The sequence below is a fragment of the Chelonoidis abingdonii genome, chromosome 16, assembly GCF_003597395.2.
Source record: "Chelonoidis abingdonii isolate Lonesome George chromosome 16, CheloAbing_2.0, whole genome shotgun sequence".
NCBI lineage: Eukaryota > Metazoa > Chordata > Testudines > Testudinidae > Chelonoidis > Chelonoidis abingdonii.
The window spans coordinates 14935582-14952708 of NC_133784.1; the positions used below are offsets into that span (position 1 = coordinate 14935582).

At 48.4% G+C, this 17127-nt stretch overlaps 2 protein-coding genes across 3 annotated transcripts in view; one reads left to right on the forward strand and one right to left on the reverse strand.

The window, feature by feature from the left end:
* The window catches only part of SEC24C (SEC24 homolog C, COPII coat complex component), a 647635-nt gene that overhangs the window by 165458 nt on the left and 465050 nt on the right, over window positions 1-17127 (reverse strand). The gene's annotated exons all lie outside the window — the stretch shown is intronic.
* The window catches only part of MYOZ1 (myozenin 1), a 29005-nt gene continuing 15899 nt past the window's right edge, over window positions 4022-17127 (forward strand). The window contains exons 1-3 of one of the 2 annotated variants that reach the window (XM_032768717.2): window positions 4022-4207; window positions 7005-7146; window positions 11233-11414. In XM_032768717.2, the coding sequence (XP_032624608.1) occupies window positions 7071-7146; window positions 11233-11414 (258 nt within the window). In that variant the 5' untranslated portion in view covers window positions 4022-4207; window positions 7005-7070. The remainder of the gene's footprint in view (window positions 4208-7004; window positions 7147-11232; window positions 11415-17127) is intronic. The other variant, XM_032768718.2, reaches the window with a different exon arrangement.

A 17127-nucleotide genomic window follows, 5' to 3' on the forward strand; every position in this document is an offset into this window, starting at 1 on the left:
GGTGGCTCAGTGAGGGATCCAGGTGCCAGGGGATCTGGATGCACAGGAGCTTGTTGGGGGGTTGTGGGTGCAACTGTAATGGGATTCTGCAGGGGGGTCCAGGTGAAGGTGGTTGGGGTGAGCGGGGGGAGGAGTCTGGATGTGGAGGGAATAAAGTTTGGCAGGGGAGTCTGGGTGTGGGAAGTTCAGTGGGGTGGTCCAGGTGTGGGAGGGATAGAGCTCAGCAGGTGTTCTGGATGTGAGGAGCTCAGTGGAGGGCCCAGATGTTGGGGAAGTGAGGCTTGCCAGGGCGGTTCTGGATGCTGAGGGGTTAGGCTCAGAGCTCATACTCTGGGTGTGAGGGGGTCTGGATGCATGCAGGGCCAGCTCTAGTGTTTTGGCAGCAATTCTACCGCTGCCGCATCATTCTTCAGCGACAATTCAGCAGCAGGTCCTTCCCTCCAAGAGGGAGAGAAGGATCTGCCGCTGAAGAGCTGGACGTGCCACCCCTCTCCTTTAGCTGCCCCCAAGCACTTGCTTGCTGCGCTGGTGCCTGGAGCTGGCCCTGGATGCATGGGGGTTGGGCAGATGGGGCAGGAGCTCCCTGTACAGAGATCACTCCCCCTGCAGCTGAGGAGTGATGCAGGGGAAAAGGAAATACCACCCTCCCCAGCCCAGCCAGGACTAGCAGCTGAGCCCACCACAGGGTAGGAGCCACCAACAAGGTCTTCCCCAGTCCCATACCCTGCACCACAGTGATATACCTCTTTGCTGGCTGCCCTGGGCACCTGAAACATACTGCTGGGGAGGGTCATATGACCAATCTTGTGGCTTCCCTTTCCTTCCCCATCAGAAAGTCATTTTTCTGCAGGGAAGCAAAGAAATCTGTGTGGGACATAAATTCTGTGCATGCACAGTGATGCAGAATTCCCCCAGGAGTAATCTTTATTCCCTGGTATTAGAGGGCTTCACATCACTCTCCCAAGGGTTGGAAGGGGAATCCAGCCCCATACCCTACACTGACTTATAGTCCAGGGATCTTAGAATGAGCAGCCAGTGTCTGCTCCAGTGTCTGCTCCATTAGCCACCTTGCTGCCGCCTCCCTGGGCCACTTCCTACCATTAGCCTTTCTTCAAGCCTTTTCTCCCCACTTTCCATAGCTTTTCCCCCTAGACCTGGTTCCTACTCGTGTATGAAGGTCAGCCATAGAAGCTGGTTCCAATCCTGCATCTTCCAGTTATCTTCTCTTCCCTCTGAAGGTAAGAAGTATGCACTCCCCTCTGAGCATCCCCCTCACCCTGCCAGAGCCTTCCTCTTCCCCTCAGGTCTCTTTAGTGCCAAAAGGCAATTGCAAAGTTAATCTCTCTCCCCCCGGTACTTTCCCCCATTTTTGTTCATGGCGAAGCAGACTTGACTGGATGGTCTATAACTGCTGCCAACTATAATCCCTAAATACCTAGCTGTTTATATTGACATTCTGCCTTGGGTCTTTCAGGTAAATTAACACCTTTCTAACCCTACCCTATTTACCCAATATTTTTACTAAATAACATAATGTAATGTGTTATCATAAGCCATTCCCATTCCTCAGAAAGTTTTTCTCTTTCATTATCAAAGCCCTTACATACCCACAAAAGGTGATCAACTGTTTCTTCTATCTTACAGTGCACACACAGTACATCTCGGTGTTTGTTGATTCAGAAGAGATTTTCATTTAAATCACAATGGCCAGTTAGCATTCTAAACAAAAATCACTTTATTTTTCCTATCCAGGCCTTGAAGTATGTCATTATCTCCAACTCTGGGACGCAGTTCCAAAAATCTTCTTCCTCCTTTTTCATTGATCCAAATATTTTCCCATTCCTCTTTTCAATTCTCCTGTCCTAGGCTTTTGAATTCCTGTTTGCTCCAGGGTATTTCTATGTCAATCCTTCCATTTCTTACAGCACTTTTGGCTGCTTTGTTCACCACTTCATTCCCTGTTATCCCAATATGAGCTGGAGTTCAGGCTAATGCTACTTTAACCCCCATCTGTACTAACTATGTTATTAGACCCCCATCCATTGTCTGCATCCCAACACTTCTTCTCCACAGTCTGCCTGCAACCCCTGTTGCAGCACCAGGAACCACAGCATCCTCTTCGTGGCCCAGCCCTCCGGTCGTGTAACTATCCATGACCCCCCTTTCTGGAGGAAGTTTAGCTCCTCAATAGGCCTGCCACTTCCCCAGTGGTAACTGCAATCACTTGTCCTGCCTCTTGCCCAGTGGTAAGTAGGATTGCAAGGAACCCAGGCCTGTTCACTACTCTAGGTCCCAGCCCAGGATCCTGTGGATTGCAGACACTTACTACATTCCTTTGCCTCTACTAGAACTGCATTTCTCTGGGCCACTTCCCCATGACCACAGCAACCTCCTCAATCTCAGCAGCCCATCTGGAGTGCCTTCTCTTCTCCCCAGATTCCAGCCTGCACTGCTCTGTCCAAGGTGTTATAGGGTTGCAGCCTAGTCTGGACATAGTTCTCGTCCTCAAGCTCCAGGCAGCTACTGCCTCTGCTGTGCCCTGTGGTTTCTTAGATGGGCCTGCTGGGCCCTTATTGGCCGCTTGTCACAGCCCCTCTCCTATTGGCTGCTTCTGATGTAGCCTCCCTACTGCTCTATTAACCCTGTACTAGCCAGTGTGGGGCAGACGCCTCATCACAGGCCAATGGGTTGGATTAACACAAAGAGTAAGAATAAACTGGAGATTAAAAATTTACCACTAGGAAAAAACCCAGAAGATCAGGACAAGAGTGAAGAAGAAGGTTCCAAGCTCCTAAAGGATCTACTGAGAACAGGTTAATTGATAGTGAGTCCAAAACACTACTGGTGCTGGGCATGCATCACAGATCCAATTTAATGTGAGCATTATTGCTATTAGTTTGCTACTGTCATAACAGCTATGAAATCAGATTGCTTTTAGACATACTAATTCCTAATTGTGGTATACAATATGCCACCTCAGCTCTTCCTGGTTTTTTCTTTTTTGGACCCATCTATATGTATTCAACAAAAATGACTCTACTTTTCATCTATAGTGTGATATACTTTATTTTTTATACCAATTGTTTCCTTTTTACCCTTAAGTTTACAAAATATATCAAAATCCACCTTTGGCCATGTGGCTTTCCAGCCATAGATAATTTTCCCATGACTGCCATGTGTAACTTTTCCTTGTCCTCCATCTTCTGCTCCACATTTCCTCTCTTTATAGCACCACCCAGAAGGCTGCAACTTTAATTAGGCCTGGCCTACCCTCCAGGTGCAACAAGGTGTGTTACTTGGCCCCTCTGGCTCACATTGACCCTGTCACCACCTGTCTGGAGTGTGAAATGAGGGGTCTGTGCATGCACTAGGGGTGTGAATAGGGGGATGGTATGTAGGCATGGAATGATGGAAGTAATGCAGGGAGGTGACAGAGGTGTAGAGGAGGCAAAGTGACGTGGATGCTGGGAGAAGAGAGGCAGTGACAGGTGAATGTGACATGGACTTGGGGGGACAGGGGGCATGTAATGGGGGAGCTCTGTGGGTGTTGGTGGCAGAGGGAAAGGGACTCGGGCACTGAGGAAAAGTGGAACAGGGAGTGACTTGACCACAGGGGGAAGCAACATGGAGCCAGAGGTGCAAAGACAGGGAAGGAAGTGAATGTGGCAGTGACAGGGGCGTGTCGAATGGAAGGAGGTACTAGAGCACACCGGATGTTGGGATATACAATAGGGGAATGGAGTGGGAGTAATTGTGAGGAGGCCAGGGGTAGCAGAGTGGCAGGAGTTGTGAGGGTGCAGGAGAAAGACATTAACTCCCTGGGAGGAAGGGGAATGGGGAGTTCCACAGGCTTGGTGCCTGCTTGGTTTCTGGCCTGGGACAGAGGGAGCAGCTGAAGGAGTGCTGAGGTGCACTCTTTTCCTTTCCCTCCTCTCCCTTATGCTGGTGCTATCTGAGACCCCTTCGCTTGGTGCCATCTACTATTAATAACCACTGGATGCCTGCTTGAGCAGCCTCCAGGAGTCAAATTCACAGCACTCTGCATCAGCACTTTGTGCTGTGCAGGTCCTGGCTGAGAACGGGTGCCCTAGATCAGCAGGGACTGAGAACAGAGGGACACGGAGAAAGCAGCCCACCACCATCTCACTGCTGCGGGGCCGGGGCAGAAGGGTTGTATGTTTGTCTGAACCTGGAACAGTCAGCAGAGGTGAGTCCCCCTTGCTGCAGAATAGATCCAGAAGATGGGCAGTGCTTGCAAAGGAGCTAGAGATTAGGGACCAGCCTCAAACTGCAGGAAGAACCAGAAAACTAACTTTGAAATGTTTGCAGAAGTGAACAGCAGGTTTGGTGGGAAGGAATTGTGCTGAGGATACAGCAATCCTGAGGGCAATGTCCTCTTGCAGCCTTGGTCCTGTGCCTGGCATGGCTGGAGGAAGGGACCAAAATCCTGCCAGCCTCTTTCTTTGTCTGGGGTCACTGAATGCTGCCTGGTCTTGACATAGTCCTAGGATCACTGAATGCTGCAGGGTCTCTATCCTGCCTGGAATCATGCAAAGCTATAGGGTGTCCCATCTCCCCAGAATGCTGCAGGTTCCCCTGGCCCTCACTCTGCCTGGGATCAATGATGGATTACAGACCCGTGCAGGCTCCCCCCTCTCCCTCCCTGGGATCAGTGTGTCATAGGGCACAACTCCCTAATGGGGACATCCCTCCCCACGTGCTGCAGGGAGTTCACAATTCAGGCAGGGAAAAGTTTTCCCTCCATTTTTTCCACACTTCTGATCTATCAATTGTATCCCCTAGAGAATCCCAGCCCTCACCATGAGTCCTGGCAGCATTGTCCCATCCTGTCAAGCAGTACCCTCCCTCTTTTATATAGCCAAACAGATGGCCAGCTGCTCAGAGGAGAAGGCATGCAGTGTGCTTTATTGGTGCACCTGCTGACACTTGATTTGGGATATACCACGTCTGGCACTTTTACGATGTGAACTTCATAGAGATCATACCAAGCCCAACAGAAAATAAACTGTGGAAATCAAGAAGAAAATCTGGCCCAGAAGAATGCCTGCTGAACTGACTGGACCTGATCTGGTCTGTCTGAAATAAAAATGGAGACATACTGAAAAATATCTGGAGAACAGAATGTCTCGTTTGCAACTGAGACCTTGCACAGATTGATAGGGTCATTTTTTAAAAAGCAGCTCAATTTAGTGCCTACAATTCTGTACCCATAATTAAAGGTGCAAAATGGAAGGGATCAATTATGGGATTTAGATGTCTAGCTAGCTGATTGGTCCTGAAATTTGAAGTTGAAGTCAATGGAGCTATTCCAATGTACACTAGCTGAGGATTTGGCCCCTAAATGGTGTTGTTTGCATCACTGTGAGGGCGAAATTGGAGGCTGGATTGTGGCCCTGTTAAAACTGTGCTCCTTAACTTCAATGCTGGATTGTGAGAGTAAGTCTGGAATGGATTTGCAGAACACTGTTGCTTTCCTCTCACAGCCTTGCAATGCAGACCTCTCAACCTACCCAGCGACATAGGTGAGAGACAAGGTGTGGAATTAAAGCCCTCAATGAAGAGATGTGTGAAAAGCTAAATAAATAGGACACAAATGCCCTTGACTTCAAAGGATTTGGAGGTTTTCCTTGAAATGGCTCGTGATGGCTACTTGCTTCTGACATAAGAAGGGTCCAACGGGGTTGTACCAATGGTCCATCTAACACAGTATCCTCATCCTCACAGTGACCACTGCCAGATGGTTCTGGTAATTGCAGATTTAGGAACACTTGGAGCATGAGTTGCATCCCTGACCATCTTGGCTAATAGCCCTTCAGGAGTAAACCATCTACAGTTATAAGGCTCTTTTTGCTTGTCTTGCCATCTGCTCAGTTTTTGAGGGGCTGTTCCAATGTTGATAGGATTAGCCCATGTCACACAATCCAAGCTTACAGGACATGCAAATTCCCCAAAGTATCTCCTGGGCAGCCAATATCATTACAGTTAGATGATAATCTACTACAATCTAATGATATTTGCATAGCGGTGTTAAATTGTGATGAAATTATCTTACATAGAGCAGGACGTTCTGGCACAGACTCACGGTAGAATGAGAGAGTTGCAGCCATGTGTCCATTAGCACTGTGAAACTGTGATGTTGCATGATGGTAGTGTGGTATGGCAATGTTGTGTTGTAACATGGTGATGTCAACTTTGCAGGGTGTTGACATGTGTCATGACATTAAGCCACCATAAAGCTGACATCAGGATTTCCTAATGAGAGAACTTTGTCTTGGAGGATTAAGTTTGCTGGAAGCTACTTTGTAGATGAGGGATGGGTAGGGTTGCCATCTGTTCGGACTGTCTGATTTTTGGCTTCTGTGTCCAGGTGCCACTTAGGGTTGCCAGCTGCCTGGTTTTCAACTGGAAAGTCCAGTCGAAAAGGAGATCTGGCAACCCTAAATAGCACCCAAACCAAAAGTTCAGTTACTCCAGGGCAGGGGGAGGTGGTGGGTCATTAACCCACATAGGTCCCTGCTCAGCCTCCTACCTGCAGGCAGGCTCCTTGAGATGATCCAGTGAGCAATGGTGGGGGCAGAGGAGAAAGTGACGGGGGCAGGGCCTTGGGAGGAAGAGACAGAGCAGGGGTCAGGTCTTGGCGGGTAGAGGCAGAGAAGGGACCAGGGCCTGGGGGAAGAGGTGGGACAGAGCTTCCGGGGAAGACGTGGACATGGGGTGGGACCTTAGGGAAAGAGCTGGAGCAGGGGCATGGCTTTGGGGGTAGAGGCGGAGCTGAGGTGTGGCCTTGGGGATAGAGGCTGAGAAAGGGCAGGGCCTTGGGGGAAGAGGTAGGGTAGGGAGCAAAGGGTGGGGCTTTGGAGGTCTGCTTACCAGTTAGAAAGGTGGCAACCCTAAGGATGGGGGGAATTCTGGTGAGAAACAAAGGGCTATGTACCGTATTATAAAGGAGAGGCAGGAAACTAGTTTCCATTCTCTCACTACAGTTTTCAAGTGTTTCACTCTCCAAACTCCTTGTTTCTCTAAGTTGAAGCAGAGAATCCTTTGTGGTAATGCCCCTTGCAGGAACTCCAGCTCCTATCAAGACGAAAAAGTCCACTAAACTCATTGGGGAACTAACTCGTGAAGGTAAGAAGTATGCACACAACTCCCAGAAATTCCTGGTGGTACATGGCTCATTGTACATTGGGGTGGGCAAACTTTTTGGCCCAAGGGCCACATCTGGGTATGGAAATTGTCTGACGACCCATGAATGCTCTGAAATTGGGATTGGGGTGTGGGAGGGGGTGAGGGCTCTGGTGTGGGGCCAGAAATGAGGAGTTCAGGGTGTGGGTGGGGGCTCCAAGCTGGGGCAGGAGGTTGGGAGGTGTATGGGGAGCAGTGAGGGCTCTGGCTGGGGGTGCAGGCTCTGGGATGGGGCTGGGGATGAGGGGTTTGGGGTGCAGGAGGGGTTTGAAGGGAGGGAGGGGGATCAGGGCTGCGGCAGGGGGGCAGAAGAGGGTCAGAGGTGCAGTCTCCAGGAGGCGCTTATCTCAAGCAGCTCCCAAAAGCAGCAGCACGTCCCCACTCTGGCTCCTACATGGAGGCACAGCTCAGGCATCTCTGTGTGCTGCCCCATCTGCAGATGCTGCCCTATCTGCAAGCACCATCCCATCCGCAGGCACCGACCCTGCAGCTCCTGTTGTCTGAGGTTCCCAGCTGGCTGCCCCTACGCATAGGAGCCAGACGGGAGACATGCCACTGCTTTCAGCAAATGCCCGACCCCACTTTCCGGCTGGAGTGCCAGAGCAGGGCAACCCCCCCACCCCACTCCCCGGCAGGAGCTTGAGGGCCGGATTAAAATATCTGATGGGCCAGATGCTGCCTGCGGGCCATAGTTTGCCCACCCCTGGTCTACATACAGCTACACAGACCAGGGTATGTGAATGGAGCTAGGTGAAACATTTTGACTAAAACCTTGTGAATTTGTGTTGGTGCCACCGAATTGTTAGACTTAAAAAAATAGTTAAAACACTTTTATTTCAACATTTTTGAAAAATGTTTTGGATTTTGATTAAAAATGGCTTTTTCTTTAGAAATGTCCTTCAATTTTAAAAATAATATAAAATATTTTTAAAATGCTTGATATCAAAATGAAATGTTTCATTTTAGTTCAAACAATGTTTTGTTCAACCCGAAATGAATTTCTTTTTCCAATTTGACAAAAATTTGGAAAAATTTCAGTTTTGTATTGACCCAAAATTTGATTTTTTTGGATTTGCCAGAGAACCAGATAGTTAGTTATTCACACAGCTCTGTAGGGGAGCCCATCTCCAAGACACTGGGGTGCATGAATGTGCTGGGCTGGCTAGTGCTGTTACACCTGTGGGCAGATGGAGTCACCCCACTCAGTGATTATCAATTCCAAACTATTCCCATTGTTTGTTGTGTCCCATGGTCAGGGCCGGCTCCAGGGGTTTTGCCACCCCAAGCAGCCCCTCTGCCGAATTGCCACCGAATACTTGAAAGTGCCCGCCCTGCTCCGGAGTGGCTGCCCCAAGCATCTGCTTGATAAACTGGAGCCTGGAGCCGGCCCCGCCCATGGTTTCCAGCGCACATACTGGAAGCCTCTATTTGGTGCCATGCAGGTCTGAATTAGTTATTTGGAGAAGGAGCCAGGTTGGGAGGCAATGGGAAGGGAAAGATCCTGGAAGCATTAAATACATTTAGAGAAATCAGGAGGAGAGTCTATAATGTACCTATCCATTCTCTGGCGGTAACATCCGAACATGAGGTGCAGTACACATACTGCCAATCGGCAAGGTCTTTCAGATAACATCGCATACCACCATATGTGGTTGGCTAGTGTTAGCTCACAGGGATTTAGTTTTCTAACATTCCCCACACAGGAGTGGTATAGACACAGTGGGCCAAACTTTGTCCTTGATTACACAGGTGTAAATCCATTGATTACAGGGGGATTACTCCAGATTTACACCAGTATAACTGAGAGCAGAATTTGGCCCTGAATATATATGTCACTGCTCCGGTGCCTTTAACTAGCTACACACCAGCATGGATCTGTCTATCATTACCTCCATCCCTAATTTATTTTTCTTCTTAAACAGCAACCCCTTGATTGTCACTCACTAGTCAATGGACCAAGTTCTCCCAGTGGGATTGCAACTGACAGGAGAATTCAGCCCTATGTATCCTTCCACTGCAGTGCTAGGGACACATTTCCTTCAGCAATGGATGTTTGTATTGGAAGGGGTGGTTTGTACACAGCTGTGATACCCCCTTTACTCTCACTTTAAATATAGGGATGAGGAGATTTCCAGAGGTGCTGCAAAGCAGTAAAAAGCTAAATGTTATTCCCTTCCCAAATTGCCAAGAGGGAACTCAGGAATCTGCTCTGCTCAGGATAGTGGGGATAGGGCACTTTTATGTAGGTTTTTAGGTTTCTGCTCAAGCCAACCGGAAGTGCTAAAACCCTGTCTTCACATCAACAGGCAAATATAACTCCAATATTCTATAGAAAGTCTCTTCCCACTGGGAATAATGCTGTGTGGAACTGGCTAGCTTAAGGGAGGGTTCCTCCAGAGATTTTGCCCATCTGACCAGCTGGGATGGGGAGGAGAGGGAAACAGTCTCTGCCAACAAGAAGGGCTGTTGTTTCAAACAGGTCAATGCTCACTAGGGAACTTTTAATGTGTAGTAACAAGGTTCACATGGCACTTAGTAGACCCTAACATTATTCCTGTATGTTTATTGCGCTGGAAATAACAGGCATTTGAATTCCCTGTTTTTGCTGGCATACTCACTGGAGGCTCAGTGGTGCTTGTGGTATCATAAGAGACTGGCAGTAAATGAGAGGGGAAGAGGTTTGTAATCAGAGGGTAGATCCTTGTTTCCAGCTGAGCTGTGTGTAATGTAGGACCTAACATGAAGAGAAAAAGTGGCTATGTGTTACCATTATAGCCCTGCCACCCACTCACCATGTTCCAGAGGTTATTTCTGGCAGACATATATTTAACTCAAAGCTCTAACACACACTTGAGAGAGAAGCTCACTCTGTGAAAGATTTGGGATCTATGCCACTTCAACCGAAGACTGAGAAAATCCCCCTCCCCTGCACTCTGGTCCCCTCATGAGTTTTCTAGCAAAAACAGGGGAGGCAAATCTTGCTCTTCCTGGTGTTTTAAAGGTAAAAAACAAGCAGCAACAACAAGAAGATCATACAGAAGCAGAGAAGGGCATAGACACCCAGGAGCGGCACCAGGATTTTTGGCGCCCTAGACGGGGGTCTTTCTGTGCTCCCGGTCGTTGGTGGCAATTCTGCGGTGGGGGGTCCTTCCGCGCTCCCGGTCTTCGGGGCACTTCGGCGGCGGGTCCCGGAGGGAGTGAAGGACCCGCCGCAGAATTGCCGCCGAAGACCCAGAGGGTGGAAGGACCCCCCCGCCGCTGAATTGCCGCAGCAGGCGGCAAAATGCCACCCTCCCAAATCCTGGTGCCCTCGGTCGCCTAAATGGAAGCACCGGCCCTGCAGACACCCCTCCCCACTTTATAGATTCCCTTTAAGATTCCACCACAGAATTTCAGGGAATGGAAGGAAACATTTCTTCAGTGGCTTTGATGAGGTTTCTGGTGGCCTCATCAGATTTGTGGCTTGAGGGACTGTTAGTCAGGATGATCACAATGCTAAATAGGTCAGAGGATCACTGCATTACAACGAATCTCTGTAATTAACTTCAGGGTGGTGTTTTCCATGCACACAGCCAAATTAAACCGCAGCCATTTGCGTGGCTGCCAGTAGGGCTTAATCCAGTGGTCGCAGATGTTGTCTTTGCTTGTTGCTTGCCAGTGCTGCTAGGTGAGTGATTTCCAGCTGAACTGATCATAGAGCAGTGGAGTGTAGAAAGGTGACCAGACAGGCCACTGGGGCAGTGTAGGATAGCAATGGGAGGACCGCTTGCACTGATTCATGTACCTCAGAAGTGGGATGCTGCCCTGATGTAACTCCCACCCATGCAGATGCACTTTGGATGGGAACTAGGGTAAATTCCATTCATGGACATCCAGGGGATTGTGTGTTTAGAATAATATTTCCATCAGTGGAACCCTTCTAATGCAGACAAGGCCTTGCTGCTGTGGAGGGCCTGGTGTCTGGGAATAAGGAGGAGGCACCCTGGGACAGAGAGCTTTCTAAGATGCATCTTCTGGTATCTTTTCCAGTCATGCCACAAGAAGGGTCCAAGCTGAACTTGGGGAAGAAGATCAGCATCCCCAGGGATGTGATGCTAGAAGAGCTCTCACTCCTCACCAACAAAGGATCCAAGATGTTCAAACTACGCCAGCTGAGGGTAGAGAAATTCATTTATGAGAATCACCCCGACATCTTCACTGACAGTTCCGTGGTAGGTCAGAGCATGCAACCACAAGCCTGTTCCTACACACATGGCAATGCAAGGGAAAGTTGCACATCTCCACTCTCATCACAGGCTAGGGGGATATACCTTGGGTGGGGGAGAGGCCAAGACTGTGAATGAATATACAGACTGAACTTCCTTTTCGCACCAGCATTGGGTTCCTTCAGGGCACTTTTGGGATCCATTGATGGAGCAGTGTCAGGAAAGCTGAACGCTAGGAGAACACTGAGGATCATATGGTTGTGTTGAGGTGCCAAAGCTAGAAAAGTGTATGACTATTTACCTGTTATAATAACAAAATTTCCCTTCTTGCACTGGGGGCAAATGATTCATTCAGATCTGAGGTCAGCTCACCTGGACTCTCTTCCATTTTTACTGTAGGATGTAGTATTTTCCCTTCTTGGTGTAGGCCTCAGTTCAGTTTTGTGGGATGATCCATTAAGTAAAATTGAGACAGAGGCCTCTAACTGTTGATATTGCACTTACTTTGGTTTGTTTGCTGGGAACCCATTAGTAGAACTGTAAAGGAAAGAATGTTTTATTTTTGCTAATGTCCTGTGCTGGCCTTTACAGTGGATAAAGTCAGGCTTATGCATTTTTTCTTCCCTCCCCCACCTCAGAAAAATTAATTCTGCTTGTTGTTTAACATTAGAATCAGGGTTGCTCTTCCCTGTTTTTGTTGGAAAACCAATTAGAGGATTGAAGTGGGAGCTTTCTCAGCCCTCATACAAAATAACGTTGATATTGAACTTTTCAGAGAGAGCTTTTCTCTCAGGCGGTTGCCAGCAGTTTGAGTTAAACAAACAGAAGAGATCTCATAATTTTAAACATTGTGACTCAACATCTTCTCTCCTCTTCTGTCTGCTATTTAAGATTCCATTTCTTGGCATGCCATCATCCCACTTGTCCTCCCATCCAGGGGAATTCAAGACTTCCTATTTCTAATAAAAGAATAAAGCTGAAAAAATCTTTCACAAAAGAAAAGCTCTGAGGCCTTCCTCATGATTAAAGCAAAAAATAAGGGATTTTTTTCCCCTTTGCAGTTCACTTTTAACAAGTACAATTTGGGAAGCTGGGTGTGAAGAAGTCATAAGACAGGCTGGGTTGGAGGAGGAAAATCAGGGGTGGCTCCAGGCACCAGCACACCAAGCATGTGCCTGGGGTGGAAAACTGCAGGGGGCGGCCTGTCGGTTGCCATGAGGGCAGCAGTCAGGCTGCCTTTGGTGGCATGCCTGCGGGAGGTCCGCTGGTCCTGTGGCTTCAGCGGCAATTTGGCGGCAGGTATGCCAAAGGCGTGGGACCAGGGGACCTCCTGCAGGTGCACCACCGAATTTGCGTTACCAGCGGACCTCCCGCAGGCACCCACCGAATCCGCGATACCAGCGGACCTCCCGCAGGCATGCCACTGAAAGCCGCCTGACTGCCATGCTTGGGGCAGCAAAACACAGAGCCTCCCCTGAGGAAAATCCATCAAAATAAGAAAGGGCAGTACTGAGGGGTGGTCTTACTGAGAGCCCAGGGCTGATATTCAGGATATGTGGATTGTATTGCTGGTCCTGTGTCCCCTTGGGCAAGTCTTAATCTCTGATTGTTCATCTGTATAGTTACGTTATGTGGCTATCCTGACATCCCTCCCAGAACATTGTGCCATTAGTATCAGTGCTTTGAAGTTCTTGGATGGAAGGGGCTGGAGAAGTATGTGGCATTGTTATAAATAGTCAGCAGTGCAGGAAAGATGTTGAGGAAGAGGGTGAGAAGGACCCAGTTAAACCGATAGCCTTAAACAGGTTACGGCTGCTTCCAAACCCCTTCTCCACCTGGGGAGCTGAGGCACCTACGGCTCACTTAAGGTTGGAGCAGGGATTGCAGACATGGGAAAAGCTCAGAGATCCTCAAAATACCTGAGGCCCAAGTTCATCTGTCAGCTTCTGAGGCTGTAGTGAGGATCCAGAAATTACATCTTTTATGTGAGTTCAGAAGGTTGTGAAGGGTTTATGGGAGAGCTGACTTTGGGGGCATATGAGGCCAAGGCCAGATATTCAAAAGATGAGGTGTCCAATTTGAGAAATGCAAAGTGAACGATTTTGTGGCACTTCAAGCAGCTCAAGTTGAGCACCAAGAAACTGAGGCACCAAAAAGTAGAAGGTATTTTTGGAAATGTGGGTCTCTGAACTTGGCGTTGCCAGAGGCTGGGGGAAATGATTCTATCCCAGAGTTGGGAGGAATTTACATTGTTTTTTTATTCAGTAAATGGTAAGCTTTGCTCCACAGTGCTCCAGCAATGGATCCCAACCACCTTCTGGACAGATACCCATGTTTTCCCATGGTGAGAAAGGAATCTGGCCAGGATACTCATTCACTATCATGCAATGTCTTCCTGAAGAGGGTGAAATATTTCAGAGTGACACTGGAAGATGCTTTGCTTGGGGAAGGGTATTTGGGGTTTTAAAAAGTCCTTTGCAAGCCTGGAATTTCCTGCACAGCCTTGCCGTGGTGAACTGTGAGGGTAGCAGGTGGATGAAGCATCTCCAAACAGGAATTGCTGTTTCCTATTTTAAAACCTTACGTGCCTGCTTTTCAGATCTGCTTTTTTCAAAACAGGAACAAATTGCAATTATTCATTGTCTTTGGCCTGCAGGGTTCAGTCTGCCCTACTAGCTCCCATCAGGACTAGACTGACAGGATCAGGAACATAACTTACCATCTGATGGTACTCAGTGAACTATGTGAAATGGGTCAGTTGCACTCAGTCCATTGCCTTTATTAGTATGTATTTATTGTATTGTGGTAGCATCTAGGAGCCCCAGTCATAGACCAGAATCCTATGGTGCTAGGTGCTGTACAAATACTTAGTCTTGCCTTGAGTGCAGGGAACTGGACTAGATGCCCTCTTGAGGTCCCTTCCAATTCTATGACTCTGCAAAACACAGAAGAAAAAGATGATCCCTGCCCCAAGGAGTTTACAAGCTAAGTATAAGACAGAGAGGGAGCACAAGGAAACAATGAGACAGTATTGGCCAAAATCATAGGCAGCGGTCTCAGCACACCAGCACCCTATCCCTTGTCAAGTTTTTTGTAGGCCTCACAGCAAAGGAGAATTTTGAGCAGGAATTTGGAGGAGGACAATGAGGTAGGTTTGAGGATGTTTACAGGAAGCACCTCCCAAGTGTGTGGGGCAACAAGGGAGAAGGCACAAAGGTGTTTGAAAATCTGGCAAGTGGGCAATGGAGGCTGGCATCATGGACTGATCAGAGGTGAGCGTCAACAGCTCTATGGCAAATGAGAGATGATAGGCAGGGTGAGGATTTGTCATAAGGACCTGGAAAAAGTGAAGTAAAGCTACTTATATTTGCTGCAATGGAGAAGGAGGAGACAGCACAAGAATGCAAGGAGAGGATTGATGTGCTCAGAGTGACAGGCTAGGAAAGTGATCGTAGCAGCAGAATCCTGAACAGATATGAGCGGGGCAAGATTGTATTCGCCAGGGCCACAACGGATGGTGCTGTAGCTGAGACAAGATGATGAGACCCTGGCTGAGAGTTTCAGCTGTGTGGATGGACAGGAAAGGTCACATCTTGGAGATGTGATGCATAAAGAATCAGCAAGATTTAGAGCTGACCTGGAGGTGAAGACCTAGAGAGGAGCCCCAGCAGAAGCTGATGCCCAGGTTATGGGCCTGAGTGTCTGGCAGGATGGTAGTGGTGTCTACAGTGTTGGAGAAAGGAGGCTGTGGAGAGAGCTTTGGGGAGGGGGAGATTAGAAGCTCTATTTTAGCCATGTTGAGCTTGGATTGATCTTTAAGAGTTGGCACGGACACAGGCTGAAATTTTGTCTTGAAAATAAGGAGACAAGTTTGAAGTGAATAAATGTCCTCATCACAAAAACTATCACCATAGCTGGCCCTAATTAGCACCTCTGCTGGCAGCCTGAACAAAGAGACCAGACAGAGGCCACCTGGGCCACAGAGACTAAATTATCTTCCTCCCAGAGCTGGTTTCTCGGGAGCAGGGAAGCAATGTAAGGGCAGCTGCTAGTGCCATCTCTATGCTGTGGACTGATTCTTATCTCCAGGGCTGTCAATACAGCACCTGTCACTTGCACCAAATTCAGAATCTTTTTCTGACCCTACGATTTCCTGTTCCTTGCCATCCCTTCCTTCCTTCATCTCCTTTGCATGGAAGGACACAGAAAGAGAACCGCTAACAGGGGGAAATAAGGGAGGGAGCTTGGGGTTTTGTTTGGCAGAGGAGTAAAGCATTTCTACTGCTACTTTAAACTGCTCTCCTCTTACAATTCATGTTAGTGTCCCCTAGATCCTAGAATAAAAGAATTATGGAAGTGGAGAAGTCCAAAACAGAGTAGATGGTTGTATGTGGTAGCGAATAAAATGAGTTTGGTAAATTCTCAGCCAAGCCAGGAAGGTAGAGCTAATGCAACTCCCCCTATCTGGCAGCATGTATTTAAAAGCAGTCTTTAGGACTGAATGGGCAACGACAAGAAATCTCTGAGAGCTGAGGCCAGGGTGGTCTTTTCAGATCAGGGGAGGGCCCAGTTGTGAAGCACAATGCAGGGAGCAGGGACTGAGGCACTGGATCATTAGTCTGGTTTCCGTTGTGCCTCCAAAAGAGAGCAAACAATCGGGGCAGGAAGAGAAATGCTACAGCCCCCGGCTGTGCTAGGCACTTCACACAAGACAGAGGAAGGCAGGGCTAACCATTGAAACTGCCAAATATGACATGAAGGAAGGGATGGGATGAGGGTTCCAGCAATACAATCAAGGGGCTACATCAATACAATCAAAGGCACAACTCGGTGGCTACCTTGGTCTGTCAATGTATTATGACAGATCCAAACCAGTGGGGTACAGGAGTCTGGTAGAGGGCAAATATACTGGTCACTGGATGAGTAGTTTTCTGTTCCCTGAGTGACCAGAGCAGGGGCTGCACTAGAGTAATCAGGAACCTGCTAGAACCAATTAAGGCAGACAGGCTGATTAGAACACCTGCAACCAATCAAGGCAGGCTAATCAGGGCACCTGGGTTTAAAAAGGAGCTCTCCAGTCAGGCAAAGGGACCCAGTGGAGAGGAAGTGTGTGTGAGGAGCTGAGAGTGAGAGGGTGAGGGTGAGGGTGTGGGTGAGGGTGTGCTGCTGGAGGACTAAGGAGTACAAGTGTTATCAGATACCAGGAGGAAGGTCCTGTGGTGAGGATAAAGAAGGTGTTTGAAGGAGGCCATGGGGAAGTAGCCCAGGGAGTTGTAGCTGTCATGCAGCTGTTCCAGGAGGCACTATAGACAGCTGCAATCCACAGGTCCCTGGGCTGGAACCTGGAGTAGAGGGTGGGCCCCCGTTCCCCCCAAACCTCCTCCCTCCTGATCAGACACAGGAGAAGATAACCGAGATTGTGGGGAAGATCACTGATGTGAGCAAATCTGCCAATAGGTGCAGGACCCACCAAGGTAAAGGAGGAACTTTATCACAATATCTAGAGAAAGGAGGATGGAGATAAGGGTACTTGTTAAACAGCAACAATATCTTTATATCTTGAAGGCCTGCTCTGCACTGAGCATCCAAGCTTTTGAGCAGAGGTTGGGGAATGACCATCACTGGAGATACTAAAATCTAAGACTTGATACTTATCTGTCAGAGAGATTCATCTCAGTGCAGGTGCATGTTCTGGGATGAAACTGGTCAAGGAAAGTTA